Genomic DNA, 24,088 nt, shown 5'->3' with positions numbered 1-24,088 from the left:
ACAACTACCAAATCTACCATTTCCAGAATAAAGTGGAAAAAGCAGTTAAAAAAAAAAAAAGGGTGTCTGTGTGTGTCTATAAGATAACCTGTTATTGTACTATTGCTTGCCGTATTTAGGGCTATGTAATACATTGGTATCATATTGCAGTGCTCTATATTCGTAACACCACTGCTACGCAAGTATTTTTTATGATCTCTTGAAAGTCTCTTCAGCTACTGGGAAATCAACATATGTCAAATTCCATTTTTTCCCCCTAATATTAGTAAATTAGATAAGAAAAAGAATAAAAGAATATCCTATTATTACTGTTAACACTTTTATCACTTACTCATACAACTCTGAACATGTGGAAGAAAACTTTGCTTACACTATACTTAGACTGCTAGTATGCCCTAAAATATACTGCATGTTTATATAGGCCATGGATAAAAAAAACCCATCATTTAACATATGATTTCATCATACCAGAAAGTTGCTGTCTGGAGACCTCATCCTACTGGGAGCACATGAAAGTTCAAATACCTCCACCCATTAGCTGTAGGAGCCTTTGGAATCAGAGGAGATGCTGCCTCTTACAGAGGAAAACAAAGGGTGGGGTTTTTTTACTTTTTTTGTCTTTATTCATAATTTCTCTTCCTCTCTGCCTTTGGAATTATTGCCCCTACTGAAGAGAGAGAAAACTCTACCAGTTTTAGTAACATAAGGTAATATTTCAATTTCTATTCCTCATTCTTAGTTGGTTCCTACAGCAAACCCAAAACATAAGTGTGTTTCTATGGTTTGTTTTTCTGCTTGGCGCCTGGAGCTGCTATTATGCTATACAAGAAGAATCTATCCCACCTACCTTTAGGCACTGGCAATGCAGATTTTTGCATCTGAATTACTCACTCATCCGAGAGAAATAGGAACCTCCATGGCATCAGCGATTTGTATTATTTTAGATGTCTATGGTGGAGAACCATAAATTATACTGACAGTATACTTGCTTATTTCTATTGTCTACAGAAAACTTTGGCAACTGTAGCTGCCTATTTTGCTGATAAATATGTTGAACAAATGAATCACAGTCTCTATACTTTCTCATCTCATTTTCTCTTTCATCATTGCTAAGGAAAAGAAGAAGGCATTTTCAGAAATCCTGAAAACCCAGAGACTTGAAAACCTTAAGCTACTTTATCGTTATTAACGATACAGTTTGACTGCTGTGTAGGTAGCAAGAGTCCTTCTTCATCTGTGGAAGGAAGCCACAATCCCACTGGACGCACAGATACCTTCATTGGAGTCTAAGCAATTTATTTCTCATTATTGGTTTGGAATTTTTTGTTATACATATATATATATTCTCATCTCATGCATGTGAATCCTGAAGAGAAAATGTTAACCCTTAGTTCGCAGAGTAAAACTAAACTCCAGATCTTGTGGGCCACATTATCTCAATCCCAGTGGTGTAAACACAGAAAAAAAAAAATACAATTCTATTATTCTCTTTATGTGTCTTTCAAAAATCAGTCAAGTATATTTTGTCTGAAACAGTCCAGGAAGTTTCCCAGACAAATAGTTATGTTAGCATATCTGATGAGATAATAAATTCCTGGAAAAAAGCAGCAAGGTGTAGATGCTGGCGGCCACTTTTATGTGGGCAGCTGTTTGTATGCTGAGCATCTTTTTACTCCCCAGAGCTTATCTTAAATGAAAACTCAGAATATGGATGTTATATGATTTGATGAAACAAATGCAAGTGCATGAACACTTTTATTAATTTAAACTTGTTTAGGTTTGGATTGTACTTTTGCAGGGTTGACAATGAAAATAATGTAGGTAGATCACTTCTGCTTGAGTCAAACCAGTAGGTGGAAAGCCATAGGATCCCGATATCGCCTAGCTTAGAACACCAATAATTAAAGGAATTCCACTTAATTCCAGCTATCCAAAAATTTGGTCATTGTATACTCACTTCATAATTAATGATATCGCCAATCCTGGCATCCTTGGATATCCATCTTAGAAGGAAAGAAATTGTGCTTCTGTCTTGCACTAAATTTCTCATCATTAAATAAAGTGATTCTGAGATGACTGGCTGACATTTAGATGTCTATAGACATTTAGATGCTGAAGTTAACTGAGAGACATCCAGCCCATCCTAAGTGAAATTCTCCTGTCTCATCATAGATGCCACTGTTATGCTAAGGTGACCTGCCCTTTGGAGATATCCATTTCTTTCCATGTAAAATAAACACAGAATGGTTATTTGAAGTTTGTATGTCTATCTTCTGTTAACCTAATTTAGAGAACATGAATCCCAGCCTGTGACTGTTAAACATGATCTTGTACAGGTTCCCCAGATGAGATTTTTTACAGTGGGGCCACTGTCATATCCAATCCAAGTTTCACCTCATTTTAAACCCCATTTTACTTGCAACTGTAGCTATTTCTGAGACCACAAGTGTGTCCCAAGCTACTAATCCTTTCATGGCATGTGGGGGGGGGGTTGTCTTTTAGGATGGGACCTGTTGAGGAAATGAAACCAGGAAACCAAAAAGTCACTACTCACTTCTTACTTTTGGGGTTTGCCTTCCATGGCAAGATGCAGCTCCTATTTTTCATGCTGATTTCCATCATGTTCCTGGCCATCTTGATAGGGAACTCTCTAATTGTTATGATCACAACCATTGACCCTGTCCTACACACACCCATGTACTACTTCCTAAAGAATCTTGCCTTGACAGAGATCTGCTACAGCCTGAGCCTTGTCCACAAGATGCTCGCGATTTTTCTGGTGGAGAGAAAAAATAATTCCTTCACAGCTTGTGCCTTGCAGCTCAACTGCATTATTCTTTTTGTCACCTGTGAGCATTTCCTTTTAGGTGCAATGGCTTATGATCAGCAAGCGGCAATATGCCATCCATTGCATTATGCCACCATGATGAACAGGGATCGCTGCTTCAAGATGGCTATTGGGTCTTGGCTGTCTGGTGTCCCTGTAGCTCTGGGTTTCACCACATGGTTATTTACCCTGCCCTTCTGTGGGAGAAACACAGTCAATCATTTCTTTTGTGATGTTTCTCCTGTGTTGAAGCTGGTGTGTGCAGACACAGCCTTGTTTGAACTACTGATTTTTATTGCTATTGTAATAGTGATGATTCCCTTTTCTCTGACAGGCATCTCTTACCTTTGCATTACCCATGCTGTTCTTCAGATATCCTCAGCTGTGGGCCAGAGGCGAGCCTTTTCCACCTGTGCAGCTCACTTGGTGGTAGTGACCCTTTTCTACAGCACAACTGGCATCATTCACCTGCAACCCAAGTCCAGCATCTCATCCAACATGAAGAAAATGGTTTCCCTGTCTTACACAGTTGTCACCCCCATGCTTGACCCCATCATCTACAGCTTGAGGAATCAGGAAGTCAAGCAAAGCCTGAGGAGATGCATTGACAGGTGCTTACTTAGGAAGCAGATGGCTTTTTTTTCCTCCATCCAGGTGATGGATTCCTTGTAGCTGCACAGAACATAAGTGTTTCCCTAGTAAAAAAATGGAATTTATGAATGAAGTGAAATGCCTTTCAAAAACACCTGTGCTATTTTAGCAATCCTTTGCTGTTAAATCCATGAAATACCTAGCCTTTTTTACTCGGCATATTAGAATAAATTATAGTTGTCGTACCTCTGGCCTTGCAAACAAATAAGTAAACCTGACTCAGTGTAGGAATATTACAAAAGTGGATTACAAAATTCTTATCCTTCCCCATCATTTTACCTCTATGTCCATAAGTACATAAAGTCTCTGGCTTGGGGAAAAAAGAAGTTTGTTTTCCTCTCCATCAAAGCAAAAGTAATAGCCTAGAACTCCCCCCCCAAACCAACCCCAACCAAACCCCAAACCTCCTCAATAACAAGTTAGTAGTGACTGGAGGGGACGAGCTGTGTCTCCTGGAAGTGTACTTCCTACTGATGGGAAAGACTGTGTTCAAGTCTAGACTTGCTCTGGTTTTTTTTTCCTCTCAGAACAAAGATCTCTTTCCCAAACTAGCTAGCAACTTGCTCAGTTCAAAACAGAAAGGGTACACTGAAACATTGCCAGCTAGCGGCCATAGCTTTGTTTTAAGTACTTCCCTTCTTATGTAGGCTGAAAGCAAGCTATGGGAGGGGATTGATTCTTAACTCATTGAATCTGATACTTTCTGTCTCATTCTTTTTCTGGCTTAACACGTGGAGTGTTCATTAAAGCAAAAAGTGACTGGAGCTTTTATTTTCTCTCTGCTTATTTCGATCTAACTTCAACCCCAATTCTGGTCTTTCTTATATCTGAGCAGCATTTTCTCTTCCAATTTCTGTGATTAATACCTAATTTACATCACTGTCTCTTAGACCAGAAGTAACAAAGGCACTCTATTACAAAAACAGAAGGACAACTACACAATTCCTGGTGTATGTGGCAAGGTTTTGGTAGTAGGGAGCAGCAGCTCATGGAAAGCCCACACTGCAGCAGGTTTATCCTGAAGGACTGCAGACCCAGAGAGGACACACACCGGAGCAGGGGAAAAGCGTGAGGAGGAAGGAGCAGCAGAGGCAAACTGTTATGAACTGACCACAGCCCCCCATTCCTCATATCCCCTGCGCAGGTTGGGGCTGGGGGGAGGTAGAAGATTTGGGAATGAAGGAGTGAAGTTGAGCCTGGGAAGATTGGTTGGATTTGGGGAATAAGAAACAGAAAAAATGGGAAATAAAAAGAAACATATGAGGTAGAAGAATGAAATATTTTAATGCAGTGTGGGTTAGATAAGTGGAAAGGTTTGAGTAGGCTATAGAAGTGAAACAATGTGTGAAAGGGATGGTCAGGTGTATCAGATAAGGTTGGACCTGAGCATGATGCAGTTGGTATGGAATAAAGGGTGGAGATTGTACCCGTGTCTGTCTGGGATGGAGTCAACTTTCTTCACAGCAGCCCGTATGGTGTGTGCTTTGCATTTGTGGCTCAAACACCAATGTTTTGGCTATTGCTGGACAGTGCTTGTACAGAGTCAAGTCTTTCTCTCCAGTCCCACCCCCCACAAAGACCGGTAGGCTGGGGGTAGGGAAGAGGCTGGGAGGGGACACAGCCAGGACAGCTGACTCAAACTGCCCAAGGGGATATTCCGCACCATATGATGTTTTTCTCAGCAATAAAAGCTCAGGGAATGGAGGAGGAAGGGCGCATGTTCATGGTTAAGGTCTTTGTCTTCACAAGCAACAGTTAGGCATGCTGAGCCCCTGCTTCCTAGGAAGTGGCTGATCATCTGCCTGACAATGGGAGGTAGTGAATTAATTCCTTCTTTGCTTGTGTGTACAGCTTTTGCTCTCCATATTAAACTGTCATTACCTTCATCCACGAGTCTTTCCACTTCCCTTTGATTTTCTCTCCACAGGAGAGGGGAGTGGGCAAGAGGTAGGATGCTTGTACAGTTGCAGAAAACTTAAGAATACACTGAGTCGCTTGGCATTTTGCAGTTAACCCACTCCCTCATACAAACAGTTTTCCACTTCTTCTGCTGGGTTAAGTAAATACCTTGCGCTTGTATAAACATGTCTTCAGTTGAAACGTATACTCCCAAAGCTCCTGTTTGTGGTGTTATGCTGGCGTGGGGCCTGAAGTCACCGCGTGCCACACCCCCCGGCACTCTGCTTCTCATTTGGACAGTGTGAATTTCTCCCTCGAACATAGTGAGTAGTCATGGGCCATTAAACAAAGCTAGGAAAAGCAGTGTAGATGTATCCTGTACAGTGAAAAAATTAAACACTGTTGTAAGGATATGTGGAAGGGCAGTGCCTGCTCCTTTAGGGGTACCTGGTCAAGGACTTTCTTCAATGCAACAAGGGATGATAAGAAAGGGAGGAAGCGATGAATGAGAACTTACAGGGACACAAATCTGACCAACAAATGATAAGGGAGGCAGTGAGGAGAACCAAATCTGGTCAATCAATGACCCAATGAAGGGGAAACAGGGAGGAACAAAGGGAGGGTAGACAGAAAAGGGTATAAAGTGGGCTGGTCACATGTAAAACAGGGCCCGTCAGTGCACTTGTCTGGCTGAGGCCTGCGCCCCATCTCCGCAGTTTGTCCCATCACCTTATATCTTCTTATTAAATCTTTTCTCAGCTACTGGTGGGACCTGTGCGTCTGTGAGTGAAAATTGGTACCAGCTACTGGAGTCAGACCGGGGGTGTGGATGCCCTGCAGCCTGTGGTGTCAGCTACTGGACCGAGGCGGGTCATAGAAGGAGCATAACCAAAACTGTCTTACTGTTAGAGTGGTATGTAGGACAGCCAAGTCTCTGTATTGCTCCCACATCTTGTGTGGGCGGCTGTTTTTCTTCAGAAAAAATACCAGGAACCCTTGGGGTGATGACTGACTCCCCTGGCTCAAACAAGAAAGGAAGTGCACAGAAGGTGGAAACAGGGACAGGCAAATCAGAAGGAATATGGACCACGCAGGGGTGGAGTTAGGAAGGCCAACACTCAGCTGGAGTTGGAACTAATAAGGTATTGGAAGGGCAAGAAGAATTGTTTCTAGAAGTACATTGACAGAAAAAGGAAGGCTAAGGAAAATGTAAGTCCACTGGTCAATGGGCAGCAGACCTCGTGACCCAGGACGTTGAAAAGGCTGGGGTATGCAATACCTTTTTTGCCTTACATTTCACCGATAACATCTGCCTTCAGGGTTCCCAGTTCCTTAAGCCTATTAGCAGAGCATGTGGGAGTAAAGCAGCATGAGCAGGATAAGAAGACACAGTTAGAGCACTTGGGTCAACTGTACATATAAAAGTTCAGGAGACTGGATGGCAAGCACCCAAGGGTGTTGAAGGCACTGGTTGATGCCCCTGCAAGTTCACTCTCTTTTGTCTTTGAAAGGTCGTGGTGACCACAGGAGGTCCTGATGCCTGGAAAAAGGCAAACGTCACACCCCTCTTCAAGAAAGGCAAGAAGGAGGAGCTGAGGAACTACAGTCTCACCTCAGTACCTGCAAAGGTGATGGAATAAATCCTTCTGGTAGTCATTTTGAGGTACGCAAAGGACAGGAAGGTGGTTGGGAACAGCCACCATGATTACAACAAAGGCAAATCAGGCCCGATCAATCTGACTGACTTCTACGATGAGATGACTGTCTGGATAGACAGGGGAGGGCAGTGGATGTTGTATACCTTAACTCGAGCAAGGCCTTCGGTACAATCTCCTACAGACTCCTTAGATCTAAATTTGGAAGATACGCACTGGGCAAGTGGCCAATAATGTCAATGGTCAGGATTGCCAGGCTCAAATGCCTATGTGGTAGGAAGCCCTGCTAGCAGCCAGTTACTAGTGGTCTTTCTCAGGGATCAGTACTGTGACTACTACCGTTTAATTTCTTTATTAACAGCCTGAATAGCACACTCTCAGCATGTTTGCTGATGCTTCCAAACTGGAAGAAGTGGTGATGCACTGGAGGGAAGAGCCTGTCTTCGGGGAGGACACTGACAGGCCAGAAAAATGGTCAGGCTGCAACTTCATGAAGTTCAACAAAAGCAAATGAAAACTTGTACATCTGGGAAGAAAGGAATGATCTCAGGCCACAGGGCAGGCCAGGGGATGACTGGGTAGAAAGCAGCTTTGCAGAAAAAGCAACTTTTGGGAGTTAGGTGGACAAGAAGTCAAATGTGTGCCAGCAGTGTGCCCTTGCTGCAAGGAAGCCCTTGTTGCAAGGAATGCATCTTGGGCTGCATTGGCAAGAGCACAGGCATCCGGTGGAGTGGAGCGATCCTTCCCCTCTCTTTGGCACTTCTGAGATCACAGCTGGAAGAATGTGTCCAATGTTGGACTGCCCAGTACTGGAAAGACGTTGCCTAGTGGAGCGAGTCCAGTGGAGGGACACCAGGGCGATTAGTGGTCTGACACACCTCAAGGACAAGGAGGGGCTGGGAGACTGAATTTCTTCATCCTTGTCCCGTCCTAGGGGAAGGAGATCATATTGCTGTCTGCAGCTACTTAGTGTGGGGGTGGATTCTCCTAGAGAAAATGGGGGCAAATATTTCTCAGAGGAGCACGGTGATAAGATGAGAGGTGATGCGCGCAAGTCGGAACATGGGGAATTTGGATTAGATACTAGGGAATACTTTTTCACCTTTAGGGTACTCAGACTTGGAACAGGCTGCCCAGAGAGTTTGCCTAAATATCCTTGAAGTTGTTGAAAACTTAACTGGACAGGAGCCTATCCAGTTAGCCTGCTTTGAGCGGGGGAAGGACCGGAGACTGCAGAGGTTTCTTCCAACCTACATTATTTTGTGGGTCTACAAAACTGCTGAACATACTGGGTTTTCAAACCCACGATCAGGCTGGAGCTGAGCTACCAGGAGCTTTATAGAGGAAATGTTAAAGCCACCTGCCTAGAAAGAGGCATCTGTGTGATTCAAAATTTCCTGCGGGACTTACACACCGACATCTGAACTATACTAGGTTTCACAAAATCTAGTATTTGAAAGAGATTTAGGAAATGTTGCCTAAACACTCCTCCAGTTCAGCTGAGTTTGCACAACTCATGCCTCTATTGCCAGTAGAAATTTCAGCCATAAACTCTGTGCACCAAGGTGGCGATACCCGTGTTTCATTTTTTCCTTTTTTTTTTTTTTTTTTTTTTGGGGGGGGGGGGGGGGGGGCGCGCGCACGGGGGGCAGGGCACGGCAGAGGGGTTGGTTTGTTTGTTTGGGGTTGTTTTTCATTTTTTGTCTTCTGTTTTGCAGGTGGCTCATTATGCATTATGTTTAGGGAACACTTTGTTCGTTGCTGTGCAATTCACCATTGATTCACAAATCTCATCTCGGGAGACTGATCAAAGCAATAGGAAATTTACTTCCCATGTGATGTTGTTGGTTTGTGATTTTTGCACATTCTGGACATGATAAAAAGACTTTTTCCACTCTCTAACTAGGTCATCAGAGATTTCTGGTACAGTTTGCAAAGCTTCCTCCTTGCATCCTACCTACCTGGAATAACTACAACCCCTTGGGAACTTGCAGTAGTCCTTTTCATCACACCTGAAGTATTAATCTCTCAGCTAGAAGAATGCCAAGTAGATACGGAAGACAAAAGGGGAACAGAAATTCTCAGTCTTTTAACCCCACAAAATAAATTGTTTTGTCCTCAGCTTTGCTTTCTGGCTCACTATCAGAGGGCCCTACTACCATGAGAAAAATGCTGCTTGCTAGTGAGGTGAGGTTTGTGCAGAATTATCTTTTCTTTATTACGTAATCTATATAGTTGAAAAAATTGGCAAGCTTCAGCATGCAAAGTCTTTTCTTTGCATTTGCGTTTAAGCGAGAGTCTTAAAACTGGAATTGCACCTATACCTCTTCAAATGCAGGTGACGGACTAAAATTTTGGTAAGTCTATAAGGCTATATTATCAAACCTAATGTTTCCAACAGAGTTTGTTCAAGGATCAGACTAGAAGTATTTTCAGAGAAATATGATCAGGTTTTTAGGGTGGACGCATGTGTGCATAGATTACCTTTAGGCTACGTGCTCATGTTCTTTTATCATGAAATCAGTTTTCTGTTTGTTTACTGTTTTCATGCTGAAATAATAAGCCAAAGAAGTATGAGAAAAAGAGTGACTGGGCTGGAGATATATGATAATGACTTTCAAAAATCACCTGTTTTCAATAAAAGTATGTAGTACAATGGAACGGACAAGAAAGACTATGAAAGGTGTCTATATGTGTTTTAACCTCTTTACAAGAAATATTTTGGAAGTAGTTATTCTTACATTAGTTGTATTCATCAGTATTAATCCCCACTGCATTGAATGTACAGAGGAGACTACTCATCTTGTAGAATTTGCAGTCTATATTGTCAGCTAGAAATACCTGTGCCTACCTGTCCTAGTAAAATAATCTCGGGACTTTGTTCTTTATTGTATGTGGTTGGGACTTACCTGTAGCGATAAACAAACTTACCCGAAACAGAGAAAAAGTGAAAGCATGTGCTTACTCATCTGCATTTTAGAAGACTAGCGATACTGACAGAACTGATCATATTGTCTCAGTGGGGCAGTACAATCAGCTTTTAGTGGGATGAGCCAATTTGTCTGGAACTTGCACCAGCTAACTTGGCTCCTGCAAATTCAGTCATGGAATCATGCACTCATGCAAATCACAGTGTTGTAGGAGACGAGATGCTGGCTTTTGTCCCATTCATCTGCTGCTGCTCAACAAAAAGACATTCTTTGGGCAAAGTATACAGTCCAATAACAAAAACAGTTTGTGATCCCATGCTAAGGCATCCTCTGCCTTTAGTCTCAGCAACATACAAAAGAAATGCTGATGATTGTATGGTACCTTGGAACACCTTCTGGTGGCTGTTGATAAAAAAATGGAAATTGTGCAATTTTTAAGATCAAAGAACTGTCCAGAAGAGATGGTAAGCATTAGAAATGTGAGAGTTGAAATTGGCTTAATGAAATGTAGGCGTAACAGTAGAAAGAAAGCATCAGGAGTGATTCACATCACGAGCTAGAAGCTTTATTGATAAGATTAAAGGTTGTAGCAGGAAGTTACAGATGAGCAGAACTGAAATATGAACGTGGCTGAAGGTGAAGAAGCAGCAATCTTACATATTCTGCTGTTATGCATAGATGGAAGTTTTAATTTTAATATTTTCCGCTCTGTAGTGTTTTACTCTGTTGTAGACAGAAAGCACAAGACTACATTAAAGTTCTTTTCGTCCGTGTTAATTCCTTGAGCTTCTATGCAGCTTTTATGTTTGGTTACATGTGTTACGTTTTGCTCCTTTCTGCATTTGTTTGTATTAAAATAGCACAGAAACAAACGAGTTTTGTAATACTGTTACTCCTCACAGCTGTGGAACCTTGACATTGTGCCTTTGCTTCTTATTGTTCTAGCAATGCTGAACGAGACAGAGGTCATCAGTGAGTTCATCCTTTTGGGCCTCACCGATATCCAGGGCCTGCAGCACTTTTTCTTCATCTCCTTTCTCTTGCTCTACTTGACCAGTCTTCTGGGAAATGGTGCCATTGTGACCATGGTGATAACTGAGCCCCGGCTCCACACACCGATGTACTTCTTCCTGGGGAACCTGTCCTGCCTGGACATTTTCTATTCCACAGTCACTGTTCCCAAGATGTTGGCTGGCTTTCTCTTTGGGCATCAGCCCATCTCTTTTGGTGGGTGCTTGGCCCAGCTCCACTTCTTCCACTTCCTGGGCAGTACTGAGGCTGTGCTCCTGGCCACCATGGCCTATGATCGCTACGTGGCCATTTGCAACCCTTTGCGCTATGCCCTTGTCATGAGCCCACGGACTTGTCTGCTGCTGGCTGTGGCCAGCTGGTCCACTGGTTTTGTACATGCCATGATGCACTCAGTCATGACCTCTCAATTGAGTTTCTGTGGCCACAACCACATTCATCACGTCTTCTGTGACATCAAGCCACTGTTGAATTTGGCTTGCAGTAGCACCAGCCTCAACATGACCCTCCTCAATGTTGTCACCACAGCTATTGCTCTAGGGCCCTTCACTCTCATAGTCCTCTCCTACCTCTACATCATCTCCTTCGCCTTCCGGAAAGTCCGGTCCCAGGAAGGAAGATGGAAGCCCTTCTCCACCTGTGCCTCCCACCTCACCATTGTGGCACTGTTGTACATACCAGTGCTCTTCAATTATACACCACCCTCCTCAGGAAGCTCCTCTAAAAGGGATGTGCAAGTGTCTCTCATGTATAGTGCTGTCACCCCAGCTCTGAACCCCTTGATCTACACTCTTAGGAACCAGGAGGTGAGATCTGCCCTGAAAAAAACGGTAGGGAGAAAAATCTTCCCTGGAGGAAAGTGACTAAATCAAGGAGAAGGCTCAGAATGTGGTTACTCCACCTCTCACATTTATAAGGAAAGAGGCCCAAAGGACACCGTACTGCAAGAGACTGAAAAACTACTGATTATCTCGTGTAGTTTAACACATTTAGAAGTTAATTGCGTAGATCTAACTCAGGGAAGATGTTCAAGGACTTGATGCTTCTTCCATCATTTTTAGATGTCTTGTGGTACCCCATCTGGTCTCCGGCTTCCAGTACAGAAGCATGTGTGTCTCCTGCGGGACTTGAGGCACAGCTGACAGCCCTGTGCAGTTGTCCTGGATAATCTAAGGTATTAAATGATTACTTGATGGCTATGTTTAGGCAGCTGAATGACTCTCCTGTCATTCTGACCTTCTGTACAGCCGAAGAGAACTAGCATGTGTTACATTCTGGGTTCACAAAGCCTGAGAATGATATTGTCAACATTTGACTCGAGTCAACCCTCTGGCAGGATCTGTTTCTTTCCACTAAGTTTGGCCATTTCTCACATTACTCTGTGAGAGACTGAAAGAGTTAACGTCTCAAACATTGTGGTGGGGCAAGTTCTGCTTAAAGACAAACACTGTACAGCAAGGAACCAAGGTGAAAAGCCCATCAGCTCAGACAGCAGCAAGAGGAGGGAGAGGGCACGCTGGAGGGTGCGCAGCTCCCTGTTCTGATAAGCTGTTCTGATACAAAGATCAAACAATGGTCAAGTCTGCAGGGAAGGAGAAGTTACTCCACAAACGACCCCCAGGCCCAAAGGCTCACAAACTGCTCATTAGCCAGAAGAGTTCAGGTGCCCGCCCGAAGGAGGGGCAAGGATGATAAAAGGACACAAACTGAAGCCCCGGGCGCACAAGCCCACCGGGACTGGACCCGTCGGCTGACTGGACTCCTCGGCTGACTGAACCAACGCTGGACCCAGGACCGGTGAAGTCTTTCTCTCTTCCTTTCTCTCTCTCTGTCTTCTTCTCTCTTTCCTTTCTCCTTTTCCACAAGCCCTACACCTCATCCGTTTCAAGACATAAACCGTTGACCAAGTCTGAGACTACGAGTGGATCCAGCCGCCCCTGGGCCCTTCTCTGAGGAGGAGTCTGGAAAGCAAGGGGGTCTGCTCCGATCCTCGTGACTCAAGGGGAGGGATCTCCTTATTCCCTGAATTGATGTATATGGTTACACGGTTTACAGAAGTAGTCCTATGCCAATTCCTGTTGTGAGAAACCCTGCCACTTACTACCACGCCTCCCCAGTTCAGTTTGCTTCTGTCATGAATAAAATCTTTAACTGATCGTTTGGTGTCATTTCACCTTAATTTAGCCCGAGGGAATTTCAAATTAAACACGACTCCCTGGTCTGTCCAGTCTGGGTCGTGACACACTCCTCCTTAACCACTCATGCACCCCAGCCACCCTTCACAGAGCTCTCTAGCTTTTGGTATCCACCATGACCAGCAGTGTCTCATGTCTTGTCTAGTAGTTTTCCACATCCTGTTCAGTTAGCTGAGCCTCAAGCAAGGGAGGGCCCACTCAGTGGTCTGCATACCGAAGCAGATCAGTGTCCAAAGGTGGAGTAACCACTTTCCAGAGGTGCTATTAAAGGGATCTAGGTAGCAGGCTTGGACTTTGGGTGAAGGCAAGGTTTGGCTTCTTTCACCAAAATAGCCTTCCAGAAGTATTTAATCTCTCCTTTGTTTTCTGACACCTGCACTCAGCCCCTTCCTATAACCTTGGGAATGAAACACTTACCCTCAGCATCACAGTATGTACAAAATCATTACTCTGAAAAGCTGCATTACACCATTCATTCTATTTTGGGTGCTTCGAATGGAAAAGCAACACCCAGAAAAAAGAAGTATTATGTCTGAGACACACAGGAATGTCACACAGGGCCAAGAGGAGACTTGGGCCGAGAGCTATGCAGTGTCAGCACAAGTCCCCATTAGGACGCTAGCCACCACCACCAGGTAATGTGTGTGACTCTGTAGTCCTGAAAGCTAGGGATCACGCCCTGAGGCAGAGGCATTTATCTTTGTAGGAACTATTAACTTCTGCATCAAATTTAATCATCAGGGCACCCAGTGTAAATCTCTCTATGGAGGGAGGCAGGCACGCACTTCTAGATCATGTCTGATTTCATCCTGATGCAGCAGACAAAGAGCAATCGGCTGAGTTGTCTTCCAGAAGTTCCGGTTTCTGCTGATTAGAAGTGGAGTTCTGGTGACCGATTTCAGCTGCAAAAATCTCATTTTACTTCTCCCTATATGTGTTACATGAAGGTCTGAGAATTTTTTAAAAATTTTTAAAAATGTTTTTAAATTCTCTTTGAGGAGGATTCATCCTGTTGTGCTTGACACCTCTCTGAGGAGGAGAGGAAGTAAATTGCAGGTATGCCTATCCTTCTCCACCAACTACAGAGGGATCCTGAGTGGTGAGCTGAGACCAAGCTTCTAGCTTGTAAGCAGCTAAAAGTTAAAAGAGAAGTCCTCTTCTAGGGAATATTCAAGGATAATTTCTGTAACTTCACATACTATAGCTGTGATCTGAGCTGGCAGTTGGTTTCCTACAGACACGCTTAGTGCAGATTACTCCTGAGGAGGGCACGGAGGCTTTTCTTCTGAGGCACAAACACCTCTGAAGTAACATGCTGGGAGTTTCAGAAAACAGTAAAACTACTGGTTGCTGGTGCTTGTTGATACAGCCTTCCCCTCAAAACAGAAGTAAACAAAGAAACTAAACTCATCCCATTGAATTCTCCTCCCACTTCAGGCAAGTCCTTTAAGTCTTATATTCATCCTCAGGTCAGAGGAAGAACATAGGAAGGAAAAAAAATGATTCAGCCCTCCTGGAAATAGCATGGAAAAATCTCCTTTTTCACCTAGCTACACTGCAAGCTCACACAAGTTCCCTCCTACGGGCTAGAGGAAGCAGCATGACAATGACCGTAAGTGGTTATCTAGTCTATCCACCTGCTCCTCTTTGTGTTTCTTGACAAGTCAGATCATTCCCCATTTTAATTCTGAGCTATGGTTAGCTGCTGTCACTCATCTTGAAGCAAAATGTTTGAGCTTGTTCATATCCACTTCATGTCTTAAAATTAACGTTTTACTTTAAAAATGCATACTGACCTATGTCTCAAAGAAAAGTTGTTTGGAAATTCAAAATAGACAAACCTGGTAACCGTCAACATTTTCTCTGAATTTTAATCCATTAATTTAGTTGCCCAGAATGTTTTTCTAAAATTGACTGAACTCTGGCAAATATTCCCCACGCTTCTAGAATTACATTTTTCATTTGTTGAAAGAAAAAAAGTCTGTGTGTGCATGACACTTATATTTGTGTTCTTAACACCTTAGCTAGCTCACTATCCACTCAATTTTCTTCCGCCTTTTTCTCCATTTATACAAATGCTTATTTGCCTGCCTGTCTACCTATCAAATATTTTTTCCACCAGCCTGACATTTGTCCTACCTAATATTTGTCTGTTTAATTCCTGGACAAGTACCATCACTCATCCCCACCTTTGATCTTCCCTCATCTTACGGTGCTCGCATCTGTGTGTTGCTTTGTGTGTCTTCTGATCACATGCCTGTCTCTAGCAATGAGGCCAGGGTTGGTTGTGTTGGTGTATCTTATAGTCAAATGAAAGCGTTTGAAAACCATCTTCAAGTTGTTATAAAACGTTAGTTGTCTTTTGAATAATTTTATATATGTCATGATTTTTGGTACATAAATGTATTTTTCATCCTTTAAACTGAAAGAGGGTAGATTTAGATTAGATGTAAGGAAGAAGTTCTTCACTGTGAGGGTGGTGAGGCACTGGAACAGGTCGTCCAGAGAGGTTGTGGATGCCCCATCCCTGGAACGGTTCAAGGCCAGGTTGGACGGGGCTTTGAGCAACCTGGTCTAGTGGAAGGTGTCCCTGCCCATGGCAAGGAGGTGGGAACTGGGTGATCTTTAAGGTCCCTTCCAACCCCAACCATTCTATGATTCTATGGTCCTATGATCCTAACCCAGTGTGCAGGTAATTTTACAAGAACAGCACCAGAGGGAATTGGAACTATCACTGGATTTGCAATGCAGTGTTGCTTCTGAAGATGGTGAGAGGGCCGATTTTATCACGGCCAGCTTTGCCCTTCATGACTCCTGAGAGAGACAGCCAAAGACACACAGTGCACAAGATGCTCGACCACAAAGGTAACTTTGTTTGGTTTTCTTTGACAGCATCAGCCCCTATTGGAAAATGTTGTTTATTAAGTTCATTTGGAGTACATTGATTTACATCAGCGGGCTTGAATAAGAAACAAGAAATCCCTGGTTGCATTAATGCTCATTAAAAGCTTGAAGTCTAGCAAAACTCTTTCTCAAAGACTATTTCTCCTGTTAGCCACCTGATGACTGTACAGAGAATCAGCAGCAAGAAAAAGCTCGTTACAGTTTGCTCCGTCTATCGAGCCCTTGGGTAGAAATTACACAGTGTGAAGGACGGTCACAGGAGTAAAGTTTCCTGGAGTTTTAATGGGGCCTGCTGAGGCTATTAGAGACGGAGCTGTTGCAGAAAGTCTAAGTGGCCCTCCTGGGGGGCTGATCAGAGCAGAAAATCAGAGCATGGTTACAGGAGAATAAAGGAGGGAACAAATGCTTTCACCAAGCAGCCCCTTTGATGCGTCCTGCCAAAAAAAGGGGCCGGGTGCTGATCCACAGCAGGGCCTTTTCAGGCCTTGCCTGCCTCAGGCTTCCTTCTGATCAGTGTGGAGTGTGCAGAGGAGACACCCAGGCTCCTGGGAGGCTGCAGAGGCCGCACAGCAAAGGTGCCTGAGCAAAGGTCTATCAGTCTGGCCCACACATCACTGCTCTCCCAGCCTTGGGGCTGCCCTCCTCCCCTGTGCGCCCCAGGTCCAAGCGCTGCTGCTCAGTCCTGAAACACAGCCCTCAGCGCCTCACTTTTCCTGCTACCCCTCTGGCCAAGCCTACAGGCTCCTAGCACTCCAACTGCATAGAGATGGTACCCAGCTTCTCCACCCAGAGTCCGTCCTGCCCCAGAGCAGATCCCCACCAGACCCCACTGCTTCAGTGGTGCCTCATAGACTGCCCCTGCAACCCCTGAACTTCCACTCTCTGCAGACCATTCCCCTAGCTTTCCAGATATGGATGGGTGCTCTTCAGCCATGAAGAGCATCTTCTCTCTGGTGGTGAGAGCTTACAGGTCCCAGTTGTCCCAGGCCTGCTCTCCAGCTCTGTTCAGTGGGTGCCCAAATTCCCACTCTCATACCCTCTTCCCCATCCCAAAGCCTTGAGCAATTCCCTGAACTACTGCCCCCTCTGGCCTCCCCCACCTCTGCAATACTCATCCAGCTCACCCGCTGCCCCTCACTGAACTGCCATCACTCTTCTGCAAGTATCCCCAGGGGGATGTTCAATGGAAATGATTCTGCCAAAGGGTCATCGTAAAGGTTTTATGTGTCTGAGATCAAGCTATGAGTTCCTCTCTACTGATGCAGAGATAATGATATGTTGTGGTGTAATGTGTTGTAACAAGACATGTAGGAAGACGTAAGACTTCAGTTTCAACACCAGCTTTATTGCAATGCAGGGTGAATTAGAAACAACAGGAATGAACCTAACTTCAGCACTGGGGCCTGCAGTCCTTGAATAGATGCACTTTTTTTTTAGGTAGAAAGTTGTTAAGGAAGTCTTTGTGTCCCTGCATGACACAGACTGGTGTTCAGCTCTTCACTGGTGCTGGCAAAGTCTATATGTGTGCTTTCTTTGTGGACCAACCAAAGGGAGATGTCTGCTACCAGCTCAGTGCACACTAGTCTTTTCCCAATAAATGACAGCTTGCACCTTGTGGAATAAGCTGCCCTGGCCACATGGCATACTCTTTATGTTAGATATCTTTTGAGTCTCATCTAGTGCATAGCCATCTAGCACAACTTCAAAAATGTGGATGTTCTTGTTTAAATTTTTCAATTCTAAAAGGGATTTTGTGGCAGCTTAGTGAGTTGTGGTGATTTTCACTTTTTTATTAATATTTTGCCCAGTATGTCTGTTCTGTGACCGTGGAGAGAACAGCAAGAAATGAAAAGGGTATTTGAGAGTTCTGCAAAAAAGAAATGAGGGAAATTCTTATTGAGCATGTAAGAAACCAATGCCCTGTGGTAGGTATGGAATTGAAGAGTGGTATCAAGACACAGTGTAAGGTAGACTATGCTCCCTCCGGCCACTGTACAAAAGGGATGTTTGGGACCATACAATGTTTTCATGGAATAGTTTTCACCTGGTGGAACTTTCTATTTTCATTGTGCCAATGCCACGTCATGGATATATGTGCTAAAAACCTGTTTGGAAAAAGTGAGTTTCAACTACGTCTTGTAAACAATTAATCTGAGTCTTTATGACCAAACTGAGCCTGTGATTACTGCTATGGTTTTGAGATTAGGAGTTTCCAAACAGACATAATCTGGAATGGAGGAAACTGGAATTACCAAAAAACCCCACCCAAATGCTGAAAAAAATTCCATATGCCCAAACATTAGTCAGTGACAAGAACTAATGAGAAAATGGTTGCATTACAATCAATGGATATTAATTCAGCTGCTGTATCTCACATATAATTTCAAATTTGATGCATTTTAAGAGATTCTGAGAGCCGTGGTCAAGTGTGTGTTAAGAGTAGCTGAATCCAATGTACTAAAAGAGCTAGGGAATTCCTGCAGTCCTGGTCAGGGGAGCTGAACGACTGCTTCTTACCCTAGTTTTCATGTCCTGCTAGCAGTGAGCCTGAGCATGAATTCCCAATAAGTGCATGTACACACACACACATGCATGTGCACACAGAGCCACAAATGGATCAATATGGACAGAAGGACACTATATTTACAGGTCTGCGTGTAACGCAGACAGCATGAATGTGGATCTCTACTAATAGAAAATCTCCTTCATGGGTTTCTCTGTCTACCAGACCTTTTGTCTCCCCAGTTTTGGTCTCTCAGGACCTTGGTCTTTGCAATGTCTGACATGCAGAGTACCAGTCTGTCCAGTAGTTGGACTTTGGACTTATGGCCTCTCCAGTATCTTGCTCCCTGACACCAGTCTCTCTGATTTTTGGCCCCTAAACTTCTGTCACTCCAGAGTCTGGCTTTCAGGTCTCTTTTCCTACTCAATAGCTTTATGGTCTTTACCAAATTACTCACATATATGCACATGAATACATTAGAGGGAAGATCTTGAGGCAGGACGTAGAAAGGAAAATAGGTGGGACAGATTGTGGTAACCAGGTGCAGTGGTTGGCCAGACAAGTGTATTGACCAACAGCCTGTTTATGCATGACCAGTCCCTTTTATATCCTTTTCTCTTCATTTTTCTGTACTTGATATCTTTCTTTATCTTCCTTTTCCCTAAAAAACCTGTAACATCTCTAGTTCTTTTGTTTAATCCCAAATTTTCCCTCCACCCCCAGACTTCCTAGAGTAAATTCTATACTACTTTACACAGTAGTCCCTTTTAGCTTGCATAGCATTTGGGAGAGTTTAATCTGTTGAATCACCTTAGTAGGTTTCTGTACCAGTGACAACGGCTCATTCATTCACCTTTGATGGTCTTAGAGGTGACTGATTCAGATGGATCAGGTTGTCAGCGTTCTCCACCCTGTCATTGTTCCACTGATCACTGTCTGTGTCCATTTTGAACAGTCATTAGCCAGATATCCTTATGGTGTGCTTATCAGTACCAGTTTATCATAGTTTATCCTTGTATTTGGAGAGAAGGTATGGATCTGGAGACCTTAGAGATAACAATTATTTTCACAGAGAGTTTTTTTCAGTGCTCTTTTCACTTCCTGGTTCCTCAGACAGTAAATGAAGGGGTTGAGGATGGGAGTGACAATAGTATACACAGCTGACACAAGCTTATTCAAGTCAAAAGGGTCGATCTTCTTGGGCTGGGCTTACATGAAGAGGGTGGCTGAGAAGAAAATGGTGGCCACAGTTAGGTGGGAAGAACATGTGGAGAGGGCTTTCTTCTTACTCTGGGTATTGGGGATGCGCAGGATTGTCATGAAAATTAGTCAGTAGGATACAAGAGTGATGAAGAAGGAAATGAGCAGTATGAATAAGGCCAATGCAAAGTTCACCATCTCTGCCAGTGACATATCAATGCAGGCGAGGTTCAGCACAGGGCTAATATCACCGAAAAAATGGTTGATAACACGGGGACCACAAAACTTCAACTGAGAGATGAAGGAAATCTTGATCAAAGACACAATGAACCTGCTGAACCAGGAGACAGCTACCAGGTATATGAACATTTCGTATGTCATCATGACTGGATAGTGCAATGGTTGACAGACAGCCACATAGCAATCGTACATCATTGCAGAGAGAAGGACACACTCAGTGCACATGAAGGAGCTGAAGAAAAACAGTTGGGTCATGGATCCCACAAAGGAAATACTCCTGTCTTCAGCAATGAAATTTGACAACAGTTTAGGGATAGTGACTGAGATATACCAGACCTCAATGAAGGAGGGGTGACCAAGGAAAAAATACATGGGTTTGTAGAGCTCACAGTTTGTCTTGATCAGGGCAATGATGACCATATTCTCCAAAAGAGTTAAAATGTAGGTCAGCAGAAATACTATGGAGAACAACGCATGCAAGTCTGCTAGGGCTGGGAATCCTAACAAGAGGAACATGTGCAGCTGAGTGGAATTCTTCTCCTCCATGCAGAGGAGTGCAGAGCTGAGCCTTGGAGATTAAATATAGACCAGGAAAAAAGAAAGCAGAATGCGGGACATTTAAAAGTTAAACAAAAACTCCAATCCCAAGATAGGATTTGTCCGACTAAGTTTTAGATGCTTGCCTTGCAGGTTCTCCTTTCCATCAATGGAAGGAAACAGGCAGTTCATATGACCTACTGACACTTACCTTAGGATGACATACAGTGCACCAAAAGTGCAGGTCCGGTAATAACAAGGGAAACATAGATGACTAGTACAGGAATAGGCATCCAAGTAGAAGCCATTTATAGTACATTCTGATGAATCCCACCCCCAATTCCTATGTTCATCTTTATTCTAGTTGTTCAGTAAATCTTCGGTCAAATTTTCAAAGGCATTAATGGGAGCTAGATAAACTAAGCATCTAGCCTTTTGGATTCAGGTGTTTCAGAATTGTGATCCTGACGTTATTGGAAAGTAAGAGCTGTTCATTCTTTATCAGTTTTTGCCAGTTTGCATGTGGAATGTGCTATTTTTTTTGAAACCGGAAAATTTACAAGAATTGGTACATTGTTATAAGATGATGTTAAAACTATACTGCTGGATCATTTCCTCAGAGAATGAGAAATTCAAACAACTTATTTCAGCTTGAGAAGAAAAAAATAAATAATGACATAGAAATTCTAGTTCCTGGATATTGACCACTGGTGGTTGACTTCTTAAACATTCCTTTATAAAACATCATTGAACTATTTGAGAAATTCATGAACTGGGTTTACATGCCAGCTAACGTGATCTTATCCTAGATTAAATCCAGGATTTTCCTTAAATCATCCAGAAGCAGACCCTTGCTTGATGTGTTCTCTTCAAACTACATGACACATCTGTCTTCAGGTGGGATGAATCACTATCAAGAGGTGCCCAGCTCTGTCATTAATCACTGAAAACTGAACTGACTAGATGTTAGACACCATGCGCTAAGAAAGAAGGATCCTGTCCTTGATAATTTACTCTCATTTAACTGCAATAAGATCTGGACACCTAGTTCCTTATGGACCGTGACAACCAGCCTTTGTATGATTTTCCTGTAGTGATAAATAAAAGTAACAGATTTTCTATTACTGTTGATGTTTATGTTAGCCTTGTTATTTTGTTGCTTAATTTAAGACTCTTGTTTGTGGGTTTGGGTTTTCTTTCCACATATTTTTAAGATGGTAATCACAACAGTTACAGGCCAAGCTTTGCATTTAGGACTTCATTTAAGGCACAAATATTAGCTATCCAAAGTCAGGCTGCCCAAACCAAAGTTTACTGTTTGTTCTTAAAAAAAAGACAATAGGTGCCTGATCTTGATGTGGCCAGGTGCTGCACGCACTGCTCCCTGCTACAGCTATTGCTACACACACTGACTGTGTCTAGCCAATGTAACAAGAAGGGTGGCATTCATCAACCCTAATGTAGACACGAAGCTTCTAGGCATCGAACTCAAAACTAGCACTTTATGCCTCCTCTATAGTCTATAGACGGAAGTAGGCACTACCAGTGGGAGACTCATCTCCTTCTAATACAGGTGTCTAGAGCAGGACAGACCTGTCACATCCTAGGAGATGACATCTGCTGATCACAAAGGGTGTCTGGAGCATTGACTCAGATATAGTGGTTCTCATGTGGACACCTGAATTCCATCCTTGCTCCTTCACTTAGGGCAATATTGTTATGAACTTCTGTTATCTTAGGCAATCTGAATAATCACATCAAAGTAAATGTTAAAAGTATTTTTTCAGGAAAGAATAGTAATCAGAAGAAATGGACCAAAACAATATTCTGTTTCTGTCTTTCTGTTGCAATCTCTGCCCTGCCACTTCTCTCTCTTCTCTGGGGTCTCACATTACTTCTCTCTTTCTTATACCTTCTCTCTCTTCCCCTCTTATTTATCTGTCATCCACTGCAATTTTTAGACGTATGTCTTGCAATCTAACTTTTTAACATTTCTAAGTAGTATAATTTCTTACTGTAATAAAAAAGAACCACCACTCCACCCTCCCTACCTCCGCCCTAGATCTCCAGGATATTATTTAAAAAACCAAATGCACCTTTTAGTAAGTCACTTTTTCAAATAAAAGACTATAAAGTGTCAATGACTTCATTATAAAACAAAAGGAAACATTGGCTCTATGGAACCATGAAACAGTGGAGTTCAAGATCCTGGGAAGGAATAAAAAGCAACAGCATAGTACAGACCCTAGACTCAGGATAGCAGACTTCAGTATATACAGGAAACGGGCTTGGCTGAACAGGGAGCCCATAATGGAGCTCCAATGCAAAAAAACAGCATACAGGAGATGGAAACAGAGCAGGGATTTAGAAACTACAAAGCAGGGGTTTAGAAGCACTGTCCAGGGATATAGGCATTGGGTTAGGAAAGCCAAAACTCAGCTAGAGTTCAGACCAGCAAAGGACATCAAGGGCAACAAGAAGAACTTCTACTGCTACATTAGTAGTCAAAGGTTGAACAAGGAAAATGGGGCACTGTTGCTGAATGACACAGGTGAGTAAGTGACAGCAGACACAGGTAAAGCAGAGATAGTTAATGCCTTCTCTGTCTCAGTCCTCACCAACAAGGTACACTCTTGTCAAATCTGCAGATGATGCCACTTGCAGGGGACTAGCTGATATGCTCGTGGGCAGGAACACCATCCAGAGGGACCTGGACAGGCCAGAAGAATGGGCCAAGAGGAAACTCATGAAATTCAAGAAACACAGAGTCCCACCCCTAGGAAGGAAGAAGACCTTGCAGGAATATGACCTTGGGACTGATGGGCTGAGAAATGACTCTGCAGGGAAAACCCTGAGAGCTTTTCAAGAGCTGCCAGGGTAAACCTCTGAGCCACCTGGTTTGACCTCATAGCTGATTCTGCTTCAAGCAGGAGGTTGTACTAGAGACCTTCTGAGGTCCCTTCCAATCTGAATTATCCTATGACCCTAAAGAGTGCATATGAGATTAGTTAGGCCAATTTTAACAGCTTCCTTTTAATTCTGTGAAAAAAACCCCAACATTTAGAGTTGTTTTCATATGCAAAATGCAGGTGAAAACAAATGACACATACTTTTATTAACTTGTTGAGATATACCTACTATAATAAAATAATGTATCTAAATGGTGATTTTTAAAATACTATTTTTTTTGTCTTATTATTTTCATTTTTTAAAATGAGAATTGTCATTATGATCCTTGTGAGTTCATCAGGGTGAAAACAATTTTGCTGGAAAATGTTTTTTGCCTATTAAAAAAAAAAGTAACCCTGAACATCATTGAAAAAATTTCAATTAAAATCTCTCACCAGTTTACAGGCTTGGATCTAAAAAGAGTATCAGGCTTTAAAGTGCATATTTTACACCTAATTTTGGATCCATTTAATACATTTTAAAATGTGAATTTTCTCCCCATTACTTGTAGAGTACAATTCCTAGATGATCAGCTAAAATTTAGACAATGACACTTTTCAGATCAAAAG

The 24,088-nt window shown here is 43.0% G+C and overlaps 2 protein-coding genes and 1 pseudogene across 2 annotated transcripts; 2 read left to right on the top strand and 1 right to left on the bottom strand.

The window, feature by feature from the left end:
* Window positions 1-2,521: 2,521 nt before the first annotated feature.
* Window positions 2,522-7,017, top strand: LOC115341280 (olfactory receptor 10A7-like). Its single transcript, XM_030013998.2, has 2 exons — window positions 2,522-3,481; window positions 6,889-7,017. Exons 1-2 carry the CDS (start codon window positions 2,522-2,524, stop codon window positions 7,015-7,017), a joined length of 1,089 nt encoding a protein of 362 aa, XP_029869858.2.
* A 2,282-nt stretch (window positions 7,018-9,299) lies between these two features.
* On the top strand, window positions 9,300-11,933 carry LOC115341659 (olfactory receptor 12D2-like). The gene is made up of 2 exons (XM_030014982.1): window positions 9,300-9,389; window positions 10,908-11,933. Exon 2 carries the CDS (start codon window positions 10,910-10,912, stop codon window positions 11,852-11,854), a length of 945 nt encoding a protein of 314 aa, XP_029870842.1. The 5' UTR covers window positions 9,300-9,389; window positions 10,908-10,909; the 3' UTR covers window positions 11,855-11,933.
* Window positions 11,934-19,600: 7,667 nt separating this feature from the next.
* Window positions 19,601-20,579, bottom strand: LOC115341279 (annotated as a pseudogene).
* Between the last annotated feature and the right edge of the window lie 3,509 nt (window positions 20,580-24,088).

Source organism: Aquila chrysaetos, chromosome 5 (assembly GCF_900496995.4).
Source record: "Aquila chrysaetos chrysaetos chromosome 5, bAquChr1.4, whole genome shotgun sequence".
NCBI classification, from domain to species: Eukaryota; Metazoa; Chordata; class Aves; order Accipitriformes; family Accipitridae; genus Aquila; species Aquila chrysaetos.
This window is presented reverse-complemented; position numbering and strand designations above follow the sequence as displayed.

Bases quoted from the DNA above. Each gene is read 5' to 3' on its own strand.
- LOC115341280 (XM_030013998.2), top strand. From the start codon at position 2,522: ATGAAACCAGGAAACCAAAAAGTCACTACTCACTTCTTACTTTTGGGG. The intron at 3,482-6,888 runs GTGATGGATTCC...TGTCTTTGAAAG, and splicing joins CTTTTTTTTCCTCCATCCAG to GTCGTGGTGACCACAGGAGG.
- LOC115341659 (XM_030014982.1), top strand. From the start codon at position 10,910: ATGCTGAACGAGACAGAGGTCATCAGTGAGTTCATCCTTTTGGGCCTC.